General features: G+C 38.1%; 1 protein-coding gene across 3 annotated transcripts in view; it reads left to right on the forward strand.

Annotated features, from left to right (window-relative positions):
• LOC145986746 (putative fatty acyl-CoA reductase CG5065) overlaps positions 1-20,544 on the forward strand; it is a 171,589-nt gene extending 151,045 nt beyond the window's left edge. For all 3 annotated transcript variants that reach the window (XM_083121115.1, XM_083121116.1, XM_083121114.1), the window contains exons 2-9: positions 4,932-5,161; positions 8,169-8,417; positions 8,924-9,069; positions 10,783-10,892; positions 12,430-12,622; positions 13,962-14,192; positions 17,833-18,090; positions 20,191-20,544. In XM_083121115.1, the coding sequence (XP_082977241.1) occupies positions 4,961-5,161; positions 8,169-8,417; positions 8,924-9,069; positions 10,783-10,892; positions 12,430-12,622; positions 13,962-14,192; positions 17,833-18,090; positions 20,191-20,344 (1,542 nt within the window). In that variant the 5' untranslated portion in view covers positions 4,932-4,960 and the 3' untranslated portion in view covers positions 20,345-20,544. The remainder of the gene's footprint in view (positions 1-4,931; positions 5,162-8,168; positions 8,418-8,923; positions 9,070-10,782; positions 10,893-12,429; positions 12,623-13,961; positions 14,193-17,832; positions 18,091-20,190) is intronic.
• Positions 20,545-22,710: the final 2,166 nt, after the last annotated feature.

Genomic DNA, 22,710 nt, shown 5'->3' on the forward strand with positions numbered 1-22,710 from the left:
CTCATTGTAGGTTAGTTTAGTCCGTCAAACGTCGTAAAATAAACAGTAGGTCAAAGGGCGTCGCCAGAACGTACCATTCAACCTGTAGGTAGGTGTTGGCAGCACTGTCGGTTGTTTAATCCCTTTTTTTTCGTAAAAGGCTATGGCAAGGGTGCCAGTATAGGTTGGCAAAAATTGCTTTATGCACTGTAAGGCATAAGCCTCAGCTCCTTGCTTTAGGTTAGGTTAGACCGTGAAAAAAAAACCTTGGTGATTTTTTTCGAGTGAGGTGTTGGCAACACTGCGAGAAAATGAGGCTAATGCCTTACAAGAGCAAACCATTAAAGCGAGCCCCACCGAGCCCCACTTTCGGTCGCTGAACTCTCTTTACCCCACTACTCTACAAAGTAGGTCAAAGCACATAGAGGCTCTCCTGTAGTTTGGCACGTAATAAAAAAAATGAATAGGTTAAGTTATATCACGTAAGATCGTGGCATTCGTACCAAGTGTGAGGTGGGAAAATGGGAAATTGCACTGAAACATCGCTAAACGCTAAAACGTCGACAAAAAATTGTCAAAATATGTCAAAAACTGATATTCAATTGATAAAAAAAGAGGCTAAAAAAGGGCTCGTACCAAGTGTTACTTTGAAACAATCAACCAACACTGTTGGTCTAACATTTGAATGAACTTCTGCAGTCTTGAAAAAATATCCTATCCTACAATGGTAGTCTTCGTTCAGTTGGTACACAAGTTTTAAACACTTCCACTATGCCACCGATACACCATGAGCACCAGAAAGGGATAAGGGGGAAAATTGGCATTGTTCAAGTTACAAAAATGCAGAAAATGCATTAGATCGAAAAACTTAGTGTAAAATATAGGAACCAGATTATGTTTTCATATTGTACCATTTCAGCAAAAGAATAAATGGTTCCACAGTATTCAATATTCCAAAATAGTAATAGTTAGTTTTATGTGAGAGGTCACACATCTACTTTATGACTAAAATTTTCTCCTGACTATTAAAGCTTTTTCTTGGTGTGTTAAAGTTAATAACAAAATACAACAAAAAGTTAAAAACAATTGTACCATATATTCATTCATCTGGTGGATCGAGTAGAAGTGTTTCTCCAAAGATATAATAATAATGGTAAAAATGTTTTTTATAAAAACAATCATAGCCATGATAATTATTATTATTTCTACTATACAAGTTTTATCAGTGGCCTGACACCCTGTTCAAAAATGTATTGCAACCCCCATGAGATACACCCAATTACAAAATAAATAATGTTGCTTTGAACTTTCAACGGCTTGAAAGTATAAATATTAGGGGTGCATCTGGCCTCCTCCCCCCATATGTGCATGCTTATGGTTGTACTTTACCTCTGCACTGAGCTACAGCTGATAGAAAATACTGTTAGAAAGCATTGGATGTACTCAGAATGGTATTGTAGGGGGTGTGATGGGAGAATCCCCCCCTTTACTGCAAATTGTTGCACTTTGATACCATTGCCTATATGACAATACCACAATCAAAAGAAGTTACTGGAATTTTCCTATAGATTTCAAGTGAGAATTTTACATTTCATGTTATAGCACCCTATCTTTAAACATATTTTGGTAGAAACATTTCTTTATATTTTACAATCATTCCTGGAGGGGATGCAAGGGGTGGCCTGAGAAGGCTCCCAAAAGTCAACCTCACTTCCACGTAGTACATCCTGGTAACTGCAGTCTCACAGGCCAACGAGGCCAATGTTTGTATTATATATAATATAATGAATAATAATAATTACTGTAATGGCAGAAAAGTACATTGAATTAGGATTCAAGAATGGCTGTGGCACCTGAATTCACATCCACAGCCAGCAGGAATGGCGCTACAGGGGGCACCCAAAACAGGTCTCAGCCCCCCCTGTAGCCCCGCTGGATTTGTAATACAGTAGATGCATGTAGATCAAAAACTTAAAAAGTAGACATTTACATTTTCCATTATAAAACTTCCATTGAGGCAAGTACAATGTTCAAATACATTTTTTTAGTTCGGTTAGATCGCAAGGTTACCTATTTGTGATGTGTTGTAAAATCAAAAAAAAAAGTGGGGAGATCAGCTGCAGATATGCCTGGATAACAGTGGCTACTGATCATTTATTTGAACTAAGTAATTGGCCAATCGAGTCGCCAAACTTGATGCAAAATCTGCTGCCTGTCTGGTAGGTAGACAAATTCAGTGGCTGTGAGATTGTTGGCATATGCAGTTTCTGAACAGGTCTAGTAGGTGTGACAAATGAATTTTACATGAATAAGTAGGACGACGTTCAAAATCTAAAGAAGCATTATGTTTCTTTTCTGTTTGTTAGTTCCTCATTGGAGTACCGACAATTGCACGAGTGTTAGCAATGTTCTCTCATTGGTGTCATTGTTATATCTATTCTTATTGCTGCAAATATTCGAGAGGGACAAATATGATGATATAGAACCGAAGAGTACACAAACTACCTGATTCTTAAATGCTAAGATCAAAATTGGACTCCCAGCCCCAATAGTCTAGCGATAATCCTAATATCCATCCCTGGTGGAGGTAACATTTCATTATGTGGTTTGGATTTAACAAGAAACCGTAACTCTCATCCAAACTGTAGCTGTCTGTGCATATTTTGGACCTTATTACAAATCTAATCAACTAATCATTGCAATACGGTGAGAAAATCAGCATGCTTGGGCAATTCTATTACTCTGTCTTTGTCCTACGTCTTGATTAATTATCATTTGTGAGGTTAGAAAACAATTTCTGCAGTACCGTCATAGTGGTATTCTTGCAGGAGAATCAATCTTTGATCCAATTCTGATCAGTATTTATGCATAATATATACTGAAATAAAATTATTATCTTCCTCAGTTATTTTCACTGATCATATGGCTCAGTGCAAGAGGTTACAACTCTATTGCTTTTATGTCAATCTGATATTTGTCTCCTAACGGAGGTGAATTTGTAGTGAAAATATGTCTGTTCCTTGAGAGTGGCACCTACTAAGTGAACGGTATTTATCACATCCTCCCCATTTTTAGCCCTAAGTTCTGAATTCTAGTCGAACAAGAAAACGTAAGATATTTCATCGTGGCAGCAGAAAATATAGCATCATTACCACATTTTCTATTCAAGGATGGTGGTGTTTATTTGCTGCCTACTTTATTAAGTCAGTGCCACTTTTAAGAATCACGAAAAGCTGCAATCTATTGCCACTCCCTGTTGTTGTGATTTGGACAATTTAGAGGTAGAAAGGAACTAAAAATAAAGACTCTTCAGCACCTCCTTGCAATGGTTGAAGCATTAAAAGCTGCCTTTTATGAACTTTGCAAGCTTTGAGTTATTGAAATGTGCATAATTCCCATGAGCGGCTGCTTGCGGTAAACCAAGTGTTACCTTCGTAATCAAATTGGTAACAAGAGGTTGAGTGCTACATCTATTTTCCCTTTCAATGAATGATTTGGTGCTTTAAGTCCACTTTATGCACAGTAAGGCTAATCGGGACTGGACCTACAGTTTAAAGTGGGATCTGAAACACTATGTGCCTCCACCGGGTATTGAACCCGGGACCACTTGAATACAAGCTGACGATGCTACCACTGCACCATCAGGGAGGCCCTATTCTCCATTTGAGAAAGAGCTTGCAAAATTATACCGTAGAAAAGTATTATGTAAATACCTTTTAGCCGGTATAAGTTAGCCCCCAGAATTTGACTTCAAAATCTTTAGCCCCCCCCCCCCCCACACTTATTCCAGGCTGGCGCCATCACTGACAGCCAGTACAATAATCTGACTGTCCATGTGTGTTTGTGATTGTCCCTTCATCCATTCCATTTTATCAGCATTCATCCTTATCTTAACGATTAGCCGAAAATGACAGAAAAGCGAAGTAAAATAATCAAACCAATCAAAAATCAAGTAAACATCCAAGAACTGTTGTTTCCACATATCCGAGGATTACTTAGAAACATCAGTCCTCTTAAAAAAATCTCACAAAAAGTTTCAACCTGTTTGTATCTAATTACACAAGACTGTATATGTACACGAGCATGCATGAAAACACACACACACACAACTTGCTGTGGTGTGTATAAATAAAATAAATTACTTTTAATATGCACTTATTTATTGTATTATTTTATTGTTGTTTTATCACTATGTTTTCACCTGTTATTATTTAACACAGTGGTTCCCAAAGAGTGCACCATGGCACCGTAACTGGCTTACAGGGGTGCCGCAAAATGTTCGAATATTTTCACTGAAATTACACTTACCTGTTAGTCTACGCATGGTTTTAGTACTTTTTACACATAAAGTGTTTCTGAATTTGAAATATACACCTGTGTATGTATATTTTTTTAAGGCAAGCAACCTAATTACACTAACTGAGCATTGTAAGTGTTAGATAGACCTACATTCTGAATTGGGTGCCACGGAACAATCTTGAAACACTAAGGGGCACCATGAAAAGAAAAAGTTTGGAAACCGCTGATTTAACATAAAGGTTGCCAAAACACCCATGATGTATCCATTTTCAAGCTAGGATTTTTGGCCGAGTGGTTAGCACATCGTGCTGCGATGCCAAGGGTCCTGGGTTCGAATCCCGGTCGGGCTTGGTTGTTTGTGAATGTCCATTCATCAATTTCATCATTTCATCACTCATCCCCATCTTCGCAAATTAGCCAAGAGGCACAAAACGCGAAGTAAAATAAACTAAATCAATCAATCAATCAAGCTAGGATTTTAAATGGTTTCATGGTGATTTGGCAAACTGAATTGTACTTAGAAAATTTCTAGGGATGCTCACAAAATTATAAGACATGAACTTCTTATCCGCACATCTACCAAAAATGTTGATTAAACTTTCCACCGAGAGATGGTGATCTTTAAGTTCCTACGGCTTTGTTCTCTCCTGCAGGAGACAGAGACAGTAAAGAGCACAGCACAATGGACAGCACCGGAAGAACAATTCCTGAGTTCTTTCAGGACTGCAGCGTGTTCATCACTGGTGGCTCCGGCTTCATTGGGAAGACCCTGATTGAGAAGTTGTTGAGATGCTGCCCCGGCATCAGGAAGATCTTTGTCCTCCTGAGGAGCAAGAGGGGAAAGTCCCCTGCCTCAAGGCTTCAAGACCTGCTCAGCGTTCCTGTAAGTATATTGTGCACCGATCCAGTTGATCCTTTCAGTAGATTCCAGCATGCAAGATTTACCAATTGCAATGTATCTAAAGATGTCTATTTGGCAGTTATGCAGAGAGTAGTTCACTCTAATGAACTTACGGCTCGTTTCTCCCCTCTGTTTTTCTTTGTCATCGATTTTGCCTATCTGGTGGCTTCATCAAGCATGTACTGGCTTGCTGCAGGTGGCTGGTTACTTTTTCTCCTGCTCGCATAGATACGAGCAGGAGAAAAAGTACCCCCTGCAGCAAGCCACTGGAATTATCTAGTATTCCACTCTACTGCTGTGAACATGAGACACCTGGGGAATTGGTAACTTTCATTACATGCCTGATGAAGCCACCAGATAGGCAAAATCGATCATGAAGAAAAACTGTGTGGTAAAATGAACTGTAATGGATACCTGTTCAAAAAGTAATACAAACACAATCTTTTAGCAAGACAGTGAATCATCTGATCACATGTATTTTTTTCAATCTTCTGTGCTTGAGTTTTTTAAAGTTCAATTAATGCACAGATAGGCTAGATGGGACTGGACCTACAGTTTAAAGTGGGATTTGAATCACATGCCTCCACCGGGTATCGAAGCTCGGACTCCTTGGTTACAAGGTGATGAGGCAATCTTATGTGCATGTACTGTAACAAGCAGATACTACCTAGTCATATCATACATACTGTCACAAGGTTTGCAGGAAATAGACACAAGATGGTTAGGGATAGTGTAATATCCCTAGAATATGTGGTATACGAATATGTGAAGAACACGAAACACCTATAGCTACTCAAAATGACCACTTTTAGCACGCACACAGTCCTTCAGTCTTTGTGGCCACGCATCAATTGCAATACGCACGATATCTACAGGGAAGTCCGCCACTGTCTTCACAAGAGAGTGCTTCAAACTAGCGATGTTGGGGTGTCTTTTCTTGCACGCCATTTTCTTAAGAACAGCGCAAAATTTTTAGTCCAGAGAGTTAAGATCGGGGCTACCAGAAGACCAATCAGAAATGGAAATGAAGTCCGGCACAGTCGTCTGGAGCCACTGCTGGGTCATCTTAGCCTTATGGGCTGGTGCCGACTCCTGCTGGGAACTCCAGGCCTGACTGCGAAAGAGGATGTTCGTGAGTCCCTTGACCACACCCTCAAGGACCATCTCTTGGTACACCTTGGCCGATGTTTTGATGCCTTGCTCACAGAAATGCAGCTCAGTGGTGTCCTCGTAGCTCACCCCCCACCACACCATAACTGACACTGGGTGATGACCCCTCTGGACCCTTGTAGCTTGTTGGCAGCTTCTCATGAACTCCTCGCATATGCTCTATCATTATGGGCATTGAATGCCTCCTCCACATTGAACAGTTTTTCATCGGTGAAGAGGATTCGTCTTTGCTTTGATCTACCTCTGCTGCTTTAACGCATCATTGAGGATATGACCTGTACGTCGTTTGTGAGCTTGCAGTCCTAAGCCCCGCGACAGGTTAAGTTTGCAGCAGGTTTTATGTATCAATCCACTCTAGAGCGGCACTCAGCATCCACGTGCCAGTCTCACCTTAACCGCCGAGCTGTTCATATCACAGACAGTGAGAAAATCCGCAGTATTGCAGCGGAACTATTTTCTGTGCGCACATTTGGGTCTGTATATGCGAAAAGTTGCTGCAAGGTTAATCTGTCGCCGGGCTTAGGTTACAATGTAACACACGAGACATGGACATTTTTTACATCTTCTGGTCCTGAGGCAGTACTGACTGTCTCCTGACATGATTTCGTCGCACACATGCCGCCACTGCTTTCACAACCTCTGGAGTTTGTACTGTTCAAGCCCGCTCTGCCCTGGGCTGGTTGTTCACAGTTCCAGCTTCAATGTATCGCTGGATAGTGCGATACACGAACCTGTTTGAGATTTGAAGCTTCTGGAGAAGTTTGAAAATCTCACCTGCTTCTTTCCCCACCTTATGTAATGCAATCACAGCCACTCAATTTTAATGCTCGCTCCATTCCATCCTGATCTGTACCACAATCACCTTCTCCCGTCTGCAGCTCACCACAGAATGACTCAGGTCTTACAGCTCCCCATGGTCAGGTGCTACCCTTGCCCTGAAGATGTCCAGCCAGCCTCCAAAGTTGTGACAGTATTTATGATATGACTAGGTATATCTTGACTGCTTTGATAAGTAAAGCTACCCTGCACATTGAAACATTCCATGAAGGCACATGAGAAATTTGGAAACAGGGCTCCTCCACACAATCATAATCTCGACCATTTGTTGAGGTGATGCAGTCATGCATTCCAGATTGTGTCTTTTAGAAAGGCAGTTTAAAGTGCCTTCTACACATCTTGACCACTTCCTGTATTCATCTTCTTTCATGAATTATTTCCAACACAGTTTATTTCTTACTTTATCTGTCCATTTTACACACTTCATTCTTCTCCATAGCCACATATCCAAAGCTTCCAATTGCTTTCCTCACTTCTTCATAACCTCCAGGTTTCTATGCCACACAGCATTTAACAATTTCAGAATACTTTTTACACAAATAATAAACTTGTTAAGTTACAAAAAAGCATATAGATCCAGGTCACCACTGCTTAACGAATTTTTTTCACATTATATCACAACTAATTAAATAGAATCCAACAATAACAGAAGTTTGTTGGGTAAAATTGCAGGTGCAAAATGTGGAGTGGAAGCACTATATGTTCTGGAGTTGGCCTTCATGTAGTTATAATGTGATTGCATTATGTAGTTTATCCTCACATTCTGTATACCATTCCATTTTTATTTTCAGCACATCATCCTAAAACTTTTCACATAAACACATTAGTTCCAAGAACAGACTGCTTAATGACAGAAATTCAGAATGCATTCATAGCTATAAAAAAAATGTACCATTATCAACTGTTGTTGTGTATCAAGTCAGATTTTGCCATAGATTTTCCCCAACATGAATTCAATGAACTTTTATTAATTTCATGACAGCTGTTTGACCGACTAAGGCAAGAAGATGCCAGAGCATTTGAGAAGCTGATCGTGATCGAGGGAGACGTAGAAAAACTTGGCCTAGGGATCAGCAACGAGGACAGAACAACATTGGTGCAGGAAGTGTCTATTGTCTTCCACAGTGCCGCCAACATCAAGTTTACCAACACGCTGAAGAATGCCGTATTAACCAATACCAGGGGAGCTAGGGAAGTGGTGAGCTTGTGCCTCGAAATGAAGCAGATAAAGGTAAATTAATATTTTCATAAAGTTGTAATTGATCAAGGTAGAAGTGTTACTCGCAATTGTGCACTAGATCAACAATGCATGCATATACCATCCTGTACACATGCAAATGTCATACAAAAAATGCATATTTGTTTTACAAAAGCACATTTTATGTAGTTTTTCTTGCTTTCCTGGGGGAGTGGTTGACTTGACTAGGGGCACTCATTTCCTCTTGTACCCTCTGACACCATAACTAAGGAAATGAAGTACTATTAGTGAATAATACATCTTTTTTATTATAAACTGATAAAAAAAAGTATTAAAATTGCACTGTATAAACAGAAAACTGCATCAAATTACAAGGGAGGTCAGGATATATATATAACACTAGCAGGAATATTTTATCTTTTAGTTGATGAGGAACCCCCAGATTCATCTGCTGACTATCCATATGCAATTCATAAATATAACACTCTCATGTATTCAAATTCTCTAATTGTGAGGTTCTATATCATATTTCTCTGCAGGCTGTCATACACGTGTCCACAGCATACTGCAACTTCCATCATCAGATCATTGAGGAGAAAATTTACATTCCTGACCAACATTACAACCATGTCATTGAGCTAGCTGAATCATTGGAGGACAAGACCCTCGAGGCATTAACACCATCGTAAGTTTAGACTTAATGCCACAACGTTTGTGTTTGTCACACTGAAACGAAATATCCTTGAAATCCTTATAAATTGCATGTTGCTGGTAAAGCAAAAGCACTTTGAACAGTTCATCTTGTAATTCGTAATTATCATTAAGCAGTAAGTTACGAAGTAGCATGTAATTTTTACAAATTTGTTTTTAAATTAAATTTGATGTCCCAACAGCCCTTCAGGGTCAAGGTCTACCAAGTGACTTTTCATTGGTTGAACTCTGGCCAGAGCATAAAGTCCTATCACCCCTATAACCTGGCTTTCTAGAGAAGAGTCTACTACTATTTCTTTCAACTAGCTCCCAACTGTCCTCACAGTCCTATGTAAACACAGAAACTCTCACCTGTATCAAGGGTGCAGTAGCCATTTCAGTATCAAGGAGCCCTGATACACACTAGCAGTGATTACATTTAAGATTTTCTATTATCATATACGATATTAGTACACAGTCTCCTTTTTCACAATGAAATGAATTTTGATTTGTTAATAGCACAGCAGATGATGATGTCATATCATGATCAAAATCTTCCAGCTCCAATCTCTGCATGGCGCATATAGCAGTCCAAATTCTACTTTTAACTTGAATAGTTTGTTATTTTTGGCAAATGCTTTCTTCTGTTTAATTTGGTTCTTGAAGTAGTGATAAAAGTATAATGGCTTGCAAAATTTTGGGCATCCCCCACCCCCTACCCCTGACAAAACAGCATAATTCCATGCATCTTTGCTAAAAATTACTCTATTCACGTACTGATATCAGTGGCCTACTGTCACTATTCACATGGAACACACTGGTGTTACAGCATCATTCATACATGTCACATGAATGATGACAGTGAGTTACCAAAATCGGTAGGCAAATATGGTAATTTTCCATAAAAGCATGGATAAAAGCATAAATTCACAGAATTATTATATGTTTGTGTATTCAAATGTGTTTGTGCTTTGAAGTATCTGCTCTAATGGATTATATTCAACTTGACGTTATCATGCAGTGTACTCTGTGGAAAAAATCCAGGCCACAGATTCATGTGTGTTATGGAAAGCGTATGAGAAACCTTCTTCCGGTGACAAAATTTGCATTCACTACTTTACACAGTTTCTGCAGGGATGTGTAAAAGGTAAAAAGTATACATTCCTCATATGATCACCATAAACATACCATGAATCACTTCAACAAAGATGCATAATGCTTAACCAGCATGTTTTCAATACAAGGATATGATCTATTTTCCCAAAATATGGTGAAATGATTGTGGGGAAAGTTGTTCAATGAGTATCATCCATTATACTATTGATCTGTAACTTTTATAGCCACTATAACAAAACTTTATGGGTAAATATTAATGTTCACAGCTGTCCTCATGTATTTCTTAGATAAGGCACTGCACTAAGTTGTCCCGCAGAGCTTCTTACTTAGGTAATGGTAATGTTAGTAAAATCTACATTCAATAATAAGAAAAGGAATTGCCACTTATAAACCATGCTGTTTTACCTGTTTTCAAATCATATAAAAATCATTGTCAAGTATCCACAATTGACTTTCTTCCCCTCCACCTTACTAACTAAATCATTCTTTGGAAACTTACACCACTGGCAAGCCCAATTATGCATTTCATAATATTTTAAACATTTAATTTGTATATTTGAATTACTCTTCTTTCGTTCATTTGTTCTTTCAGGTTCCTGAAAGATTCCAAAACGACATACCTATTTTCAAAGAGACTCGCTGAGCATGTTTTCTATGAAAACAAAGGAAATTTGCCTATCGCCATTGTGAGACCTACAATGGGTAAGATTTTTATGTCTCTCTCATGTGCTATACAGGTTTATGCCTTGAAGGGTTGATACTGAATTTGTTGTATAAGACGCTCACATAATACACAGATGGTATCGGTACCCAATCAAATTCAGTGCCAAATACCAGTCAACACTTTACTAGTCTTGGTACCTCACTATTTTGGCAAAATGCTGCACAATACTTGCAATAAGTTTATGAAATTATGCAAAATTCACAATTTGCATTAATTGTAAGCAAATATTGTGAAACTGAAGTGAATATTCTCCCTAAACAAGAGCTGGTTTTATATTTTGTTTATTGTATGTCAACATATCAATATTTTTGGGAAAAAATCCTGGTAGATTAATACATTAATATTTATAAAGATTAAAAAAAGAAGTTAATGAAAATTTTAGGTTCAATCAGGGATCGAATGCAAAAGACCCATTCAACTCCTAGTTGAGCCTAGAATTTTCATGAAGTCAATACATATAAATGTTCTAAACAACTTTCAATTGTTACAGTGTTCATGTTTTAGTATGTGCAGGAATCTGGAAGCATATCAGAAGTGGTATCAGTATTGTTTGAAATGGTGTCTACTCGGCTTTAATATGCATAATGTTTTAATCATGTTAAAACCCAACAATGACTTAATAAGATAAAAGTATAATTACAGGCAGAGTCATTATTATTATTATTGATTTGCTTTATTTTACTTCGCTTTTGTGCCACTTTTGGCTAATTTACGAAGATGGAGATGAGTGATGATATGATGAAATTGATGAATGGACACTCACAAACATCCATGCCCAGGCTGGGATTCGAACCCGGGACCCCTGGTGTCATAGCACGAGCAGACTGAGTCAAAATAGCCTTGTTAGACACTACATTAAACAGCAAACAATAGAGTAACAGAGAAAATCTCCAAGCATTTGTGTAAATGCCCTGGCAAATCAGTGTATTCTTGTCCAGTAGTGGAATTCCAGTCAGTCAGTATGGTGCCAGATGAGGAGTAGGCTAATTATGTTTAGAGTACATTATACTCTGGGGATAAGTAAATCACCCAGTGTTTGTGCTGACCCTGCCCTGAGATATTAAGTGACCATCATCACTAAGGTGGACCTGGCAATACTGGAATGAGCTGAATTGGACTACAGGACATGTTTACTGCATCAAAAAGGGGTGGAACATCAAGCACTTGTAAAGAATAAGTCGAATAAAACTTTAGTATTTTAGTGTCAAAATAACGATAAATTGGACTTTTGATAAAAATTTTAGGGGTGTTGGGAAAAGAGTTGACAATATGTTTGGGGGGGGGGGGTGAATAAAGCCAGTAGAAGTGGAAACCAGGACTTGCTTTGTAGCTCAGTTGGATGAGCAATAGCACAGTAAGCCAGAGATCTGGGATTGAGTCCTGTATGTGCCAAATTATAAGGGAAGGTAACAGTAGTGGTACATGAAAGCCAGCATGATGCACTTTGATTATTTTAAAGTCAAATTCAATAATTGGATGTTTCATAGCTTCATAACCTTTCTTTCCAATCCCTAGTATCGTGTACAATGGAGGAACCGATGCCTGCCTGGATTGAAGGTCTCAATGGACCAGAGGGCCTGTTACTGGGAATAAGTAAAGGGATCACTCGGTTCATCTACTCCCAGCCAAACAGGATTGGAGACTATGTGCCTGCAGACACATTAATCAATACTGTAATTGCTGCTGCTTGGTACACAGGAGTAGCTAAGTACGTGTTTGTTATTGATACTTATGTTTCCGCATTTCATTGTGTGCATGCTATCAAAAGCTCTGGTAAAGTCCTAAAGCCAATAATTTCTATCTGAAACTTTCAGGAAGTGCTATCTAGGAAATTTTAGGATTACTGTGGGTAATGAAAAGTGGTAGGGTATAATCTGTTTTTATGAATTGTAGTATTATCTCATGTTAAAAATTGTATTCTAACATGAGATGGTGTCTTATGCTATATTAGGATATATACAGTTAGATTCAAACACCACATTTAAACAAAAATCACAAATGGTGATATTTCAAAAACTTGTTTGTACAGTGGGATCCACAAGTATTACTGTGCAAATTGTTCATGACTATTTTCATTCATTTTTCTTTTACATCCTATGTGTTTTTAAATGATGGAATTTTATTTATGTTGGTGCAGAAGTTATCAATGGCTTGTTTTGTGTTTTCTTTTAATTCTTGAAACTCTTGTTGGATTAAATAAAGTGCACGAACACGGTGATGGACAATTTACACGGTAATACTTATGAATCCAACTGTACGTTCAGTTTGAATGGGTTTTTTTTAAATTTTTATTTGATTTATTTTACTTCGCTTGTTGTGCCACTTTTAGCTAATTTGCGAAGATGGGGATGAGTGATGATATTATGAAATTGATGAATTGGCATCACAAACATTCATGCCCAAGGCAGAATTCGAACCCAGGACCCCTGGCGTCGCAGCGCTATGTGCTAACCACTCCGCCACGGGGGCCAGCAGTTTCAATGAAGTAATAAAAAGCAACCAAAGGTGATGTATTACAAGAGTCAAATGAAAACCTTAAAAGTCCAATAAAAATTGTAGGGCAGACTGTATACAGCTCAAATTTACATGAAGTATCAACTGTTATTTACAAACGACCTCTACCTGTTGCTTTTTATAAATTTACGATTTGATTGGGTGTTTTACACCCACTATATGCACAGTAAGGTTAATCGGGACTTGACCTACAGTTTAAACTGGAATCTGAACCACTTGTGCCTCCACCGGGTATCGAACTGATTACAAGCCGATGACGCCACCACTGTGCCATCGGGGAGGCCGCGTATAACTTTACGAGTATAAAGATACAAATGAGACATTCTTTCCAAACCTCACCATTCGTGATTTACTGTGAATATGATATTTACCCAGCATGATAAAAAAATGCCAGCATTATGAAAATGTTATATTTGAAAGCTTTGCACACATTGAAATAATTCAGTTGTTAAAATTGGGTGACAGAAGTGTAAATTTTGATGAATGTCACACACAACTGTGATGCAACCTCCTGTTTATTGTTTTATTACCAGGCCGAATGACATAATGGTGTACAACTGCAACTCAAAATCGAAGACAGCGACGGAACTCCTGGCAACGTGCAACCAAATATCTCAGGAATTGCCTCTCGGAGATGTTTTCTGGTACCCGGATGCTTTCATGGTCAGCAACCAGTTCCTCCGTCTCTTCTACAGCACCCTGTTCCACTTCATTCCTGCTCTCTTCATTGACTCCTTCCTACTGCTGAAGGGCAAAAGGGCCAGGTAAGTCCATGGTACACTAGGTCACTGCTGAAACACTATTCAAATTAGCAAATTTCAAAACTGTTACTTACTAGTTTTGAGTATCTGGTTCTGTTAATATCATTCATTGTTAAGTTTGGTGTAGGCAGGGGTGGCTCAAGAAATTATTTTATCTAGACGAGGTGGATTTTTGGTGCCCCTCAAAATTTGGTGCAGGTATTCCATCAGTTGTTTAAATATCTGGTCTCATTCATGAAAAGCGTACACAGAACATATGTTTGCTTGGATTGCATTGCTTTCATACTTTATTTGATTAACTAAAATGAATGCAATATCAGACAGGGCCTTCTAATATCAAATGGTAGTTAAAACACACAAAAACGATAATTTATTTTGCAAGTGATAGCATTTGATGTGAAATGTGGTCTCTTACACTAAAAGACGAACATAAGCACATAAATTCAAAGAAACACATGCCATCATGCACTTCCCACACAAATTAAGCCTCAACAGCGGACAAGCACACCATACATGGATCCCCCTACCGTAGCAGTTAACACCCAGGAACAGCAGACAACACAAACACAAGCAGGCAGACAACAACAGTGCACCTAATGGCATTTGACAACCAAAAAGAACAGAAGCACACCAAGCAATAGTGTAGCAAGTTCTAATGAGGATGGAATTTTGCAGGGACATGGGTACATCAACTCTCTGAATCTGTATATTACCACATCTCTCATTTCCAAAATATGGCATCAGTATCACTGGTCAATATTTCATATTGGTTCATCACTAGGGGCCGGGACTTTATGTTATAACATATTTTTCATATTTTTTATATATCATGGGATCCGGAGTGAGATCTCGACATATCTGGTGATAATAAACTGAAATTAGCAAATTTCATAGGACATAATTTGACATAGTTTATGGTTTTTTTGTTTTTACAACATATTTATTCCCTTTTCAGGCAAGATGACATATATAGCTATCTATAATTTCCTAATTTTCCTACATACAAATAATTATATAACATGTATCCGGATCCTTATTATCCACTTATTTTGAGACTTGAAACTGAAAACATCCATGACACCTCTGTGCAGGCACGCCAGCAGGATTTTTTCCTGGAGGAGGAAAAGCGACCCCTTGCCCCCCCTTTCCAGGCATCCATGCATCTGCGTTATTGTCTGAGCTTGCATGATGTGAACAAACTTGCCCTTCATTGTTGTACGCACTCACGAGAATCGCCAGCGAGAAACGAAACGAATTTGAACTGTTGTATAACCTTCTTTTTTCCATTTTACAACAATTAAAAAACTGACAGTTACATGCTCAAGTCGGCAGACTTTGATTTTATCAATAATGCAAAAAAGAGGCCGACGTCAAGAAAAGAACCTGGACGTTTGTGTTTGTCGATAAGAAGTAAGAACAATGCTTCAAACGAGTGTTAGTTAACGCAGCAGCTTCTCTTTCATGCCAAGTGAATATGGTTTGATGAGGCAATCTCGAATCAGTGATCAATTGAGAGAGAGGCAATAGTATCAGAACAATGCCTCCTGTAAAGGAATCAGATTCGGTCAAATTTAGAGGTTACGTTAAAGAATTTGGTAGTGATGTTTTCTCAACAAATGACAAGATTTTGTTTTGCAAGCTACGTGATATTTCTGTTGGATATTCAAAGAGGTCTTCAGTGTTGCAGCATCTAACATGGCGAAGCACATAAGAAACTTGCAAGTGAAGAAAACGAACGTAGCTTAGGCATTGCTTCCACATGCGGTGTCAGTCCACGGCAGTCGGCAGTCTTCTTTCACCCAGGAACTGTGCAAATCATTCATCGCATCTGGTATTCCTCTGTGGAAGTTGGAAGAACCAACACTTCGTAAGTTTCTTCAGAAGTGCTGCGACAGGGAAATTCCTCACGAATCCACGCTAAGGAAGGTCTATGTGGAAAATATATACAGTGACACTATACGTGTCATCCGGGACAAAGTGAAAAACAAAAACTTGTGGCTATCAGTGGACGAAACGACAGACTGTTGTGGGTGTTACATGGCAAATCTTGTGGTGGGTGTTTTAGAAACGGAACAGGCAGGAGAAATATTCCTTGTGCATGATGATCAGCTGGAGAAGGTAAACCATTCAACAATCGCTAGTTTCATTGAAAGCTCAATGCAGATACTATTTCCTGAAGGTATTCCGCACGATAGGATTTTGTTACTTGTAACTGATGCTACTAGGTATATGTTGAAGGCAGGAAAAACCTTACGGGTTCTATATCCGAAAATAGTCCACATAACCTGCCTGGCACGCGAACTTCATAGACTATGCGAAGAAATTCAATCAAGGTATCCCAACGTAGACCGATTTCTGTCAAACATGAAAAAAATCTTCTTGAAGTGCCCATCATGATGCCAAGCGCTAAAGGAAGCTGCACCAGATATTCGTTCGCCCCACAGCCGGTGGTGACACGGTGGGGAACATGGCACTTAGCAGTTCAATATTACTGCACCAATCTTAACATTCTTTCCGAAGTAGTTACTGGTTTTGAAAGTAAAGGTGTCGCATCTGTTAGTGTTGTTCAGGAATTACTTCAAAATACAGAACTGAAAGACGATAATGCTTACATTTCTGTGAATTTCGCGTTCCTCGTATCGTGCATTGAGCAATTGGAGAGAAATGATGTAAGTGTGCATGACTCACTTCAAATTATAGAAGACGTAAAAACAAAATTGTCAATAGTGAGGGGGCAAACAGCAGATTTGGTTAGAGAGAAATTCAGAACCATCTTGAACAACAATCCTGGATTCAGCACTTTCACCACCATCGCCTGTGTCGTGAGCGGTGACGGAAGATCAACTCTGGAAAGTGTTGATAAAGATTTGACATCTGCAGATGTAGCATTTTTTAGGTTTGTTCCAGTTACATCGTGCTCTGTGGAATGTAGCGACATTCTCACGCTACAAAGCTCTGCTAGTAGATAACAGGCAAAGTTTTAAGGTAAAGAACCTGAAGAGAATTTTCGTTTCTCACTGTAATGCTTGAGGTTAGTGAAATTAAAAATTTGTGAACTTTCTTCGTTTATATGCCTACGTATGATATTTTTTTAAAAATTTCCTCTGTGTGTGAGGCATGTTTTAACAAAGATTTTGTATGCAGATTGAATATAGTATTTTTTTTTCTGAAAACTCTGCCATTTCTTGTATATAAATTTAAAAATTACACTTCCAACAAATAGGTAAAATGTGGCAGAATAGTAAATGCAACTGAGGATAATTGCACAATAAGCACTACTATTTTTCCAATGTTTCTCCACGCAGTCTAGATAAAAGAGATTCTAATTTCATTTAATACATCATCCGAAATTTGTTGATATTGTGTGGAAAACCCAGAATTGAATTGTAAATGAAATAGTTCTGCTTTGCATATATTTGGGATTCACTGGTTGTTTCTTTTTTTTTCATTTTTCTGACATATTTTTCAATTTTTAAGACATATTTTTAATTTTTTCTGACATATTTACATACATATTTTACACTTTTATAGGACATAAAGTCCCGGGCACTGTTCTTCACTAATAAAGAATGTAAAATTCATGGCCTTCTGACTTTATTTTGTCTTGTAATCCGGTAGCTTGTCCTGTTATGACCCATTTCAGACTTCTCGATATCCAGATGACAATTTTCAAGTACGAGAGCATCATAGATCAGGTGATGCAGAAGAACTTGACCTTCAAGCAGGACCACTACAAGAAGTTGAGGGCACAGTTGCTGCCTGAGGACATCCCGACATTCGACACCCAGATGAAGAACAGGAAGTTCATCGATATCCTGAGGGTGGTCCAGACAGGTATCAGATCCAACATCTTGAAGCAACCAAACAGTTCTCTGCCACAGGCAAGGAGGCAACTGCAAAGGTATGAACTGTTTGACGAGCATGAGGTGGGAGTTGTTACTTTTGCAAAGTTTCTAGTGTCCTGTTTTGATTTCGATCTTGGGATAAATTGAGATAAAGTAGTTACACCATGTCTTCTGGGGCACTTACATTCAGCTACTATGTAGAATTTTCAGCGAAAAATGCAGGCTCGAGCAGGACTCGAACCTGGGTCTCTGGCATACTGTGCCATTTCTCTGCCACTGAGCTACCGAGCTGGCTTGACTTCACCTGATTCTTAACATCTCTACGCTGGGAGGAATCAGACAATGTCGACGTCTACAGAGTTTGAAAGCCAACAGATCCTGTTACGGTAGCACTAGCAGAAACTATTCCACACAGGTAAAACAGGGACAATGAAAAATCAGGCGAAGTAAGGTCGGTGAGGTAGCTCATTGAGAGAACAATGGCATGGTATGCCAGACACCCAGGTTCGAGTCCTGGTCGAGACTGCATTTTCGCTGAAAATTCTATGTAGTACATCTCCTGTGTGCACCTAATTTAAAGAATTCAGCTACTATGTTTCACAAAGATGAATTACAGATTCTGGGTTTGTTATATGTTTCTTAGTTTAGATTTATGCCTCTTTAGGGTAACTGATGATGAAGATGAATAATAATTACACAAAATTGATGAAGGGTACTTCACAATGCAGCACCCATGGTCATGATGGGATTATAACAAGGAACCTTCAGTGGTAGAAATAAGAGACAACCTCTAAACATAGATTGACATGAACATGGCTATATTTGATTTTAGTTACACCCTTAGGTTAGTTTAGGTTATGTTTAGGGCTGAGGCGATATCAATGCCAATGTATCACTATAGGCTGATATTGGAAATTATCAGTTGGAATTTATTTACCGATACCAGACGGTATTTTTATTTTTCACGTGCTTTACAAAAACAGGGTGTCTACAATTTTATAGAAACAAAATTCCCCGACTTTTTCAGGTTTTCCATACCAAGAACCAAAATTTTCCAGACTTAAGTCATTAGGACAGTTAATTAATGTATTTAAATATGTGTAAGAAGTTCACTATATTTTAGACAACAGCACACTTAGATTCCCACGTATCCAAGTTCTTATAATATTCACTTCACTTGTAAAAGCAGTAAGAAGGGAAATGAAATAGAAGTTCACTATTGTAAGGAAGTATCAGGGATGAGCTCTTATATAATACTTGGCATGTATTGACTTATGGACAAAAAGGAATATTGCATAATTATTGTAAAATTTAGTGCTAATGCTAATAACTACCACAAACCAAATCTTGCAAGAAGAAAGTGAGAAATTCCAATAGCCACTTACTGTAGTAGACTTCTACACAAAAGTAGTTAAAAACGTGACCTTTTCCTAGAGTATTTAATATAAAATTTTACTATAACTACAGGTAATATTCAATATGTCAAATTGAAATATAGTCTGTCCACAACAAATTTTAAAGTCCTTACTTGTCCTCTTCTTTATTTGTTTAAAAAACCTACTTTTAATGCACTACTACAAATACTTGATTTCTCCAGAAAAACAGTAAATTTCCCTAACATTTCCATGACTTTTCCAGAAAAAGTAAATTCCCTGACTTTTCCAGGATTTCCAGACTGATAGACACCCTGAAAAATGTTGCACAACACTTAATTATCCTGGAAATAATGCAAAATTCGAAGTTTCTTTTTAATTTGCACAATTTTTGTGTGAAAAACTGAATTTTGTGATATGATTTTTGTGAATCGGCGAGGGTATCCGTATCTGTTCAAAGCTGTATCGGCTCAGGCCAAGTTATGTTACATTAGGTTAGGTTAGGCTATTTTTGTTATTTTATTTGCTTTTCTGCCACTTTTGTCTAATCACAATGGTGAAGATGACTGAATCAAACTGATGAAGGGACACTTTGAAAGAACACACATGCCTATGCCAAGGTTTGAACCTGGGAAGTTCGGTGGCAAAATCGAAAGTCAACAACTTGCCTTGGCCATCAAGTTGGATAGTGTGAAGTATAAAATGGCGAGGTTTATAAAATCAAATGTTACAATTAATTACATGATAAGATAATACAGTTCCTATTTTTGTAACTATTTTCAGATTGCTCTGGGTCCACACATTGGCCAAAATTCTGGGATATGGAGTAGTTGGATGGTTCCTGTGGTACCTTAGCTCGTTTGCACTTAACACAGGCTTTATGAAAGAGAGAATAAGAGTGGCTGGCCTGCTTAAAAAAAGTGCCATTACTTCTTGAAAATAGTGTAGGCAATTTCTTGTATTGTGTGCATGTGAATGTAATTATTTTATCATTTTTTATATACACTTAATAATTACCCTACACAGGTGGCTTTCAAATTCAACAATCAACTTACACTTTGCTGTGTGAGCAATGTATTGTAAAATATAAGTTAATGTATAGTCATAGTTTGACAACTCTAAGTTGAAAATAAAATTTTCTTGAAGTTATTCCAATTACCTGTCTTTAACCCTTAAAGTCCGGATCGGGTCAATTATGTACATGTATGTGATTATGAGACCATCATGCTTTAAGATGTGTTGTGATAAATTTTATCACTCATGTAACCGTGTGTCAATTTTTTTAAAGGTAAATTATTTATCTATATACGAAAAATGTTTTTCTAATTTTTTTATAGTACATTGTAGAATAGAGTTTTCTCAGAAAGTAGCAAGAAGAATGTATTACTCTTTTTGTGAGAGTTAAGTATATACCAACCAATATGCCGGCACCATTTCCAATCTCAAATTCCCAGCGGAGCCTTGGGGAAAGAGCAGGGGGGTTACTTTCACGATTTTTCTTTTTTTACTTTTTCAAATTACCAACACACATACAATTTCATTAGCATGTTATATTGTTATATGATTCATAACTCTACTATAATATTTTTTGGAAAAAAAAATATATTTGTGCATAACATTTTTAAATTTCACGCAGAAAACAGCCCAGAGCATCTAATGGTTAAGCAAATGATTCTTTCTCTTCACTTTTCCACAGAACCTTCTGTGATTTTCATTTGTTTCAGTATTGCAAACCTGGATTGGAGGAGTGTCAGATTTTTTTCCACACATGATTGAAAATTATGCTTTTTGAGGGCTAGTAGCATCGATACTGGGCCACAGAAAAGATGTTCACCTTTGAATTTGACATTGTTTGTTTGAATTGTTGTTTTAACTCCACTTTATGTACAGATAGGGTATTCAGCACTGGACCTACAGTTTAAAGTGCAATCAGAACCACTGTGCAATGTGCCTTCATGGTATTGAACCTGGAGACCCCTTGATTAATGTTTGTGTTGTCCTCTATATGCTGTGTTAGTTTGTCAGTGTCCTACCATGTATATATACACGTAGATGTTTATGGTCCAGTCAGATGGGTGTGTGTAGCATTCCCGAGGTGAGAGATTTCAGCTGAGAGCTTTTCCAACAATGTGTCTCATACAGCAGTTTTCCCAGCCTTTAATCAATGGGTTCCTGTCTACAAACCTGCAACCAGTGCATGGTGCTCATTACAGTATCTCCACTGTGCCTGAGGTTCAGAATGTTTGAAGCCTTACCATCACACACTCACATACTCCCCTGCCCAAACTTAAATATCACCACCGAATAATCCTAACCCCTCTAATACACAATTATTTGTGACATTCTTCCATACTAACCACCCATTATATCTTCATTTCAACAACTACTATGAGCAGGAACCAGTTTATACCAATCACAGGATAATTATTTCAACACTGATTTGGAAATTACCTACCTAGATCAATTTGCGTAATCTCACATTTCTCAAAGGTGCTTTACAAATTATTTGAAAGGCAAAAAATTCCACAAACTTGCTGTGTGTAGCAGTGGTGGCTCGAGGAGTACAATTAATGATCATCATACAAAATCTGAAGTTTCCATTTATTCGGCAGCAATATTATGCAGAATTGTGTTTTTTTGTGATTACATAAGAAGTACTTTAATGTTCGGAACCCACTTTAAACTATAGGTCCAGTCCCGATTAGTCTTTCTGTGCATAAAGTGGATTTACAAAACAACAAATCAAATAAAATTGTTACAAGTTTCAAGCATAATTTAAATTAGGTTACGATTCTCCCCAAAATAAAATATTTATCTTTGGCTAACGTGGACATTTTGTCTGTTGCTCTACGACACAGGACAGTAAGAACTTGGCTGCTGTTCGAATGCTGCTGCTCTCTATGAAAGAATTAGCAATCAAGCATTTGTTTTTGGTCCGGCCTCTTCTTCCCTCACCCACCGGGGGATCCGAAACGGGTCGCCTGACTTTGGTGTGTTGTAAACCCATTGCAACGACCAAGCCGACTGAAGCAGGGGATACTCCTTGCTGTAGAGATCAGGCCGTTGCTCCAGCTTTGCAACTCGTACCTGTGCGTCTACTCATACACTGTGAGATCTTGTAGGTTGCCTTTCTTTTTTTTAACATATCAATATGGAATTTGCTTTATGAAGCAATGAAGGGCAAAATTGTTTGTTTATGTACAATATATTTAATAGGAAAACAAATGAAAAAATAAATTAACAAAAAGTATGAAATTTTGTTGTAAAATATCCGGTCGTTGTGCAACACTGCAACAATATCAG

The sequence above is a fragment of the Lepisma saccharinum genome, chromosome 4 (genome assembly GCF_977018435.1).
Source record: "Lepisma saccharinum chromosome 4, izLepSacc3.1, whole genome shotgun sequence".
NCBI classification, from domain to species: Eukaryota; Metazoa; Arthropoda; class Insecta; order Zygentoma; family Lepismatidae; genus Lepisma; species Lepisma saccharinum.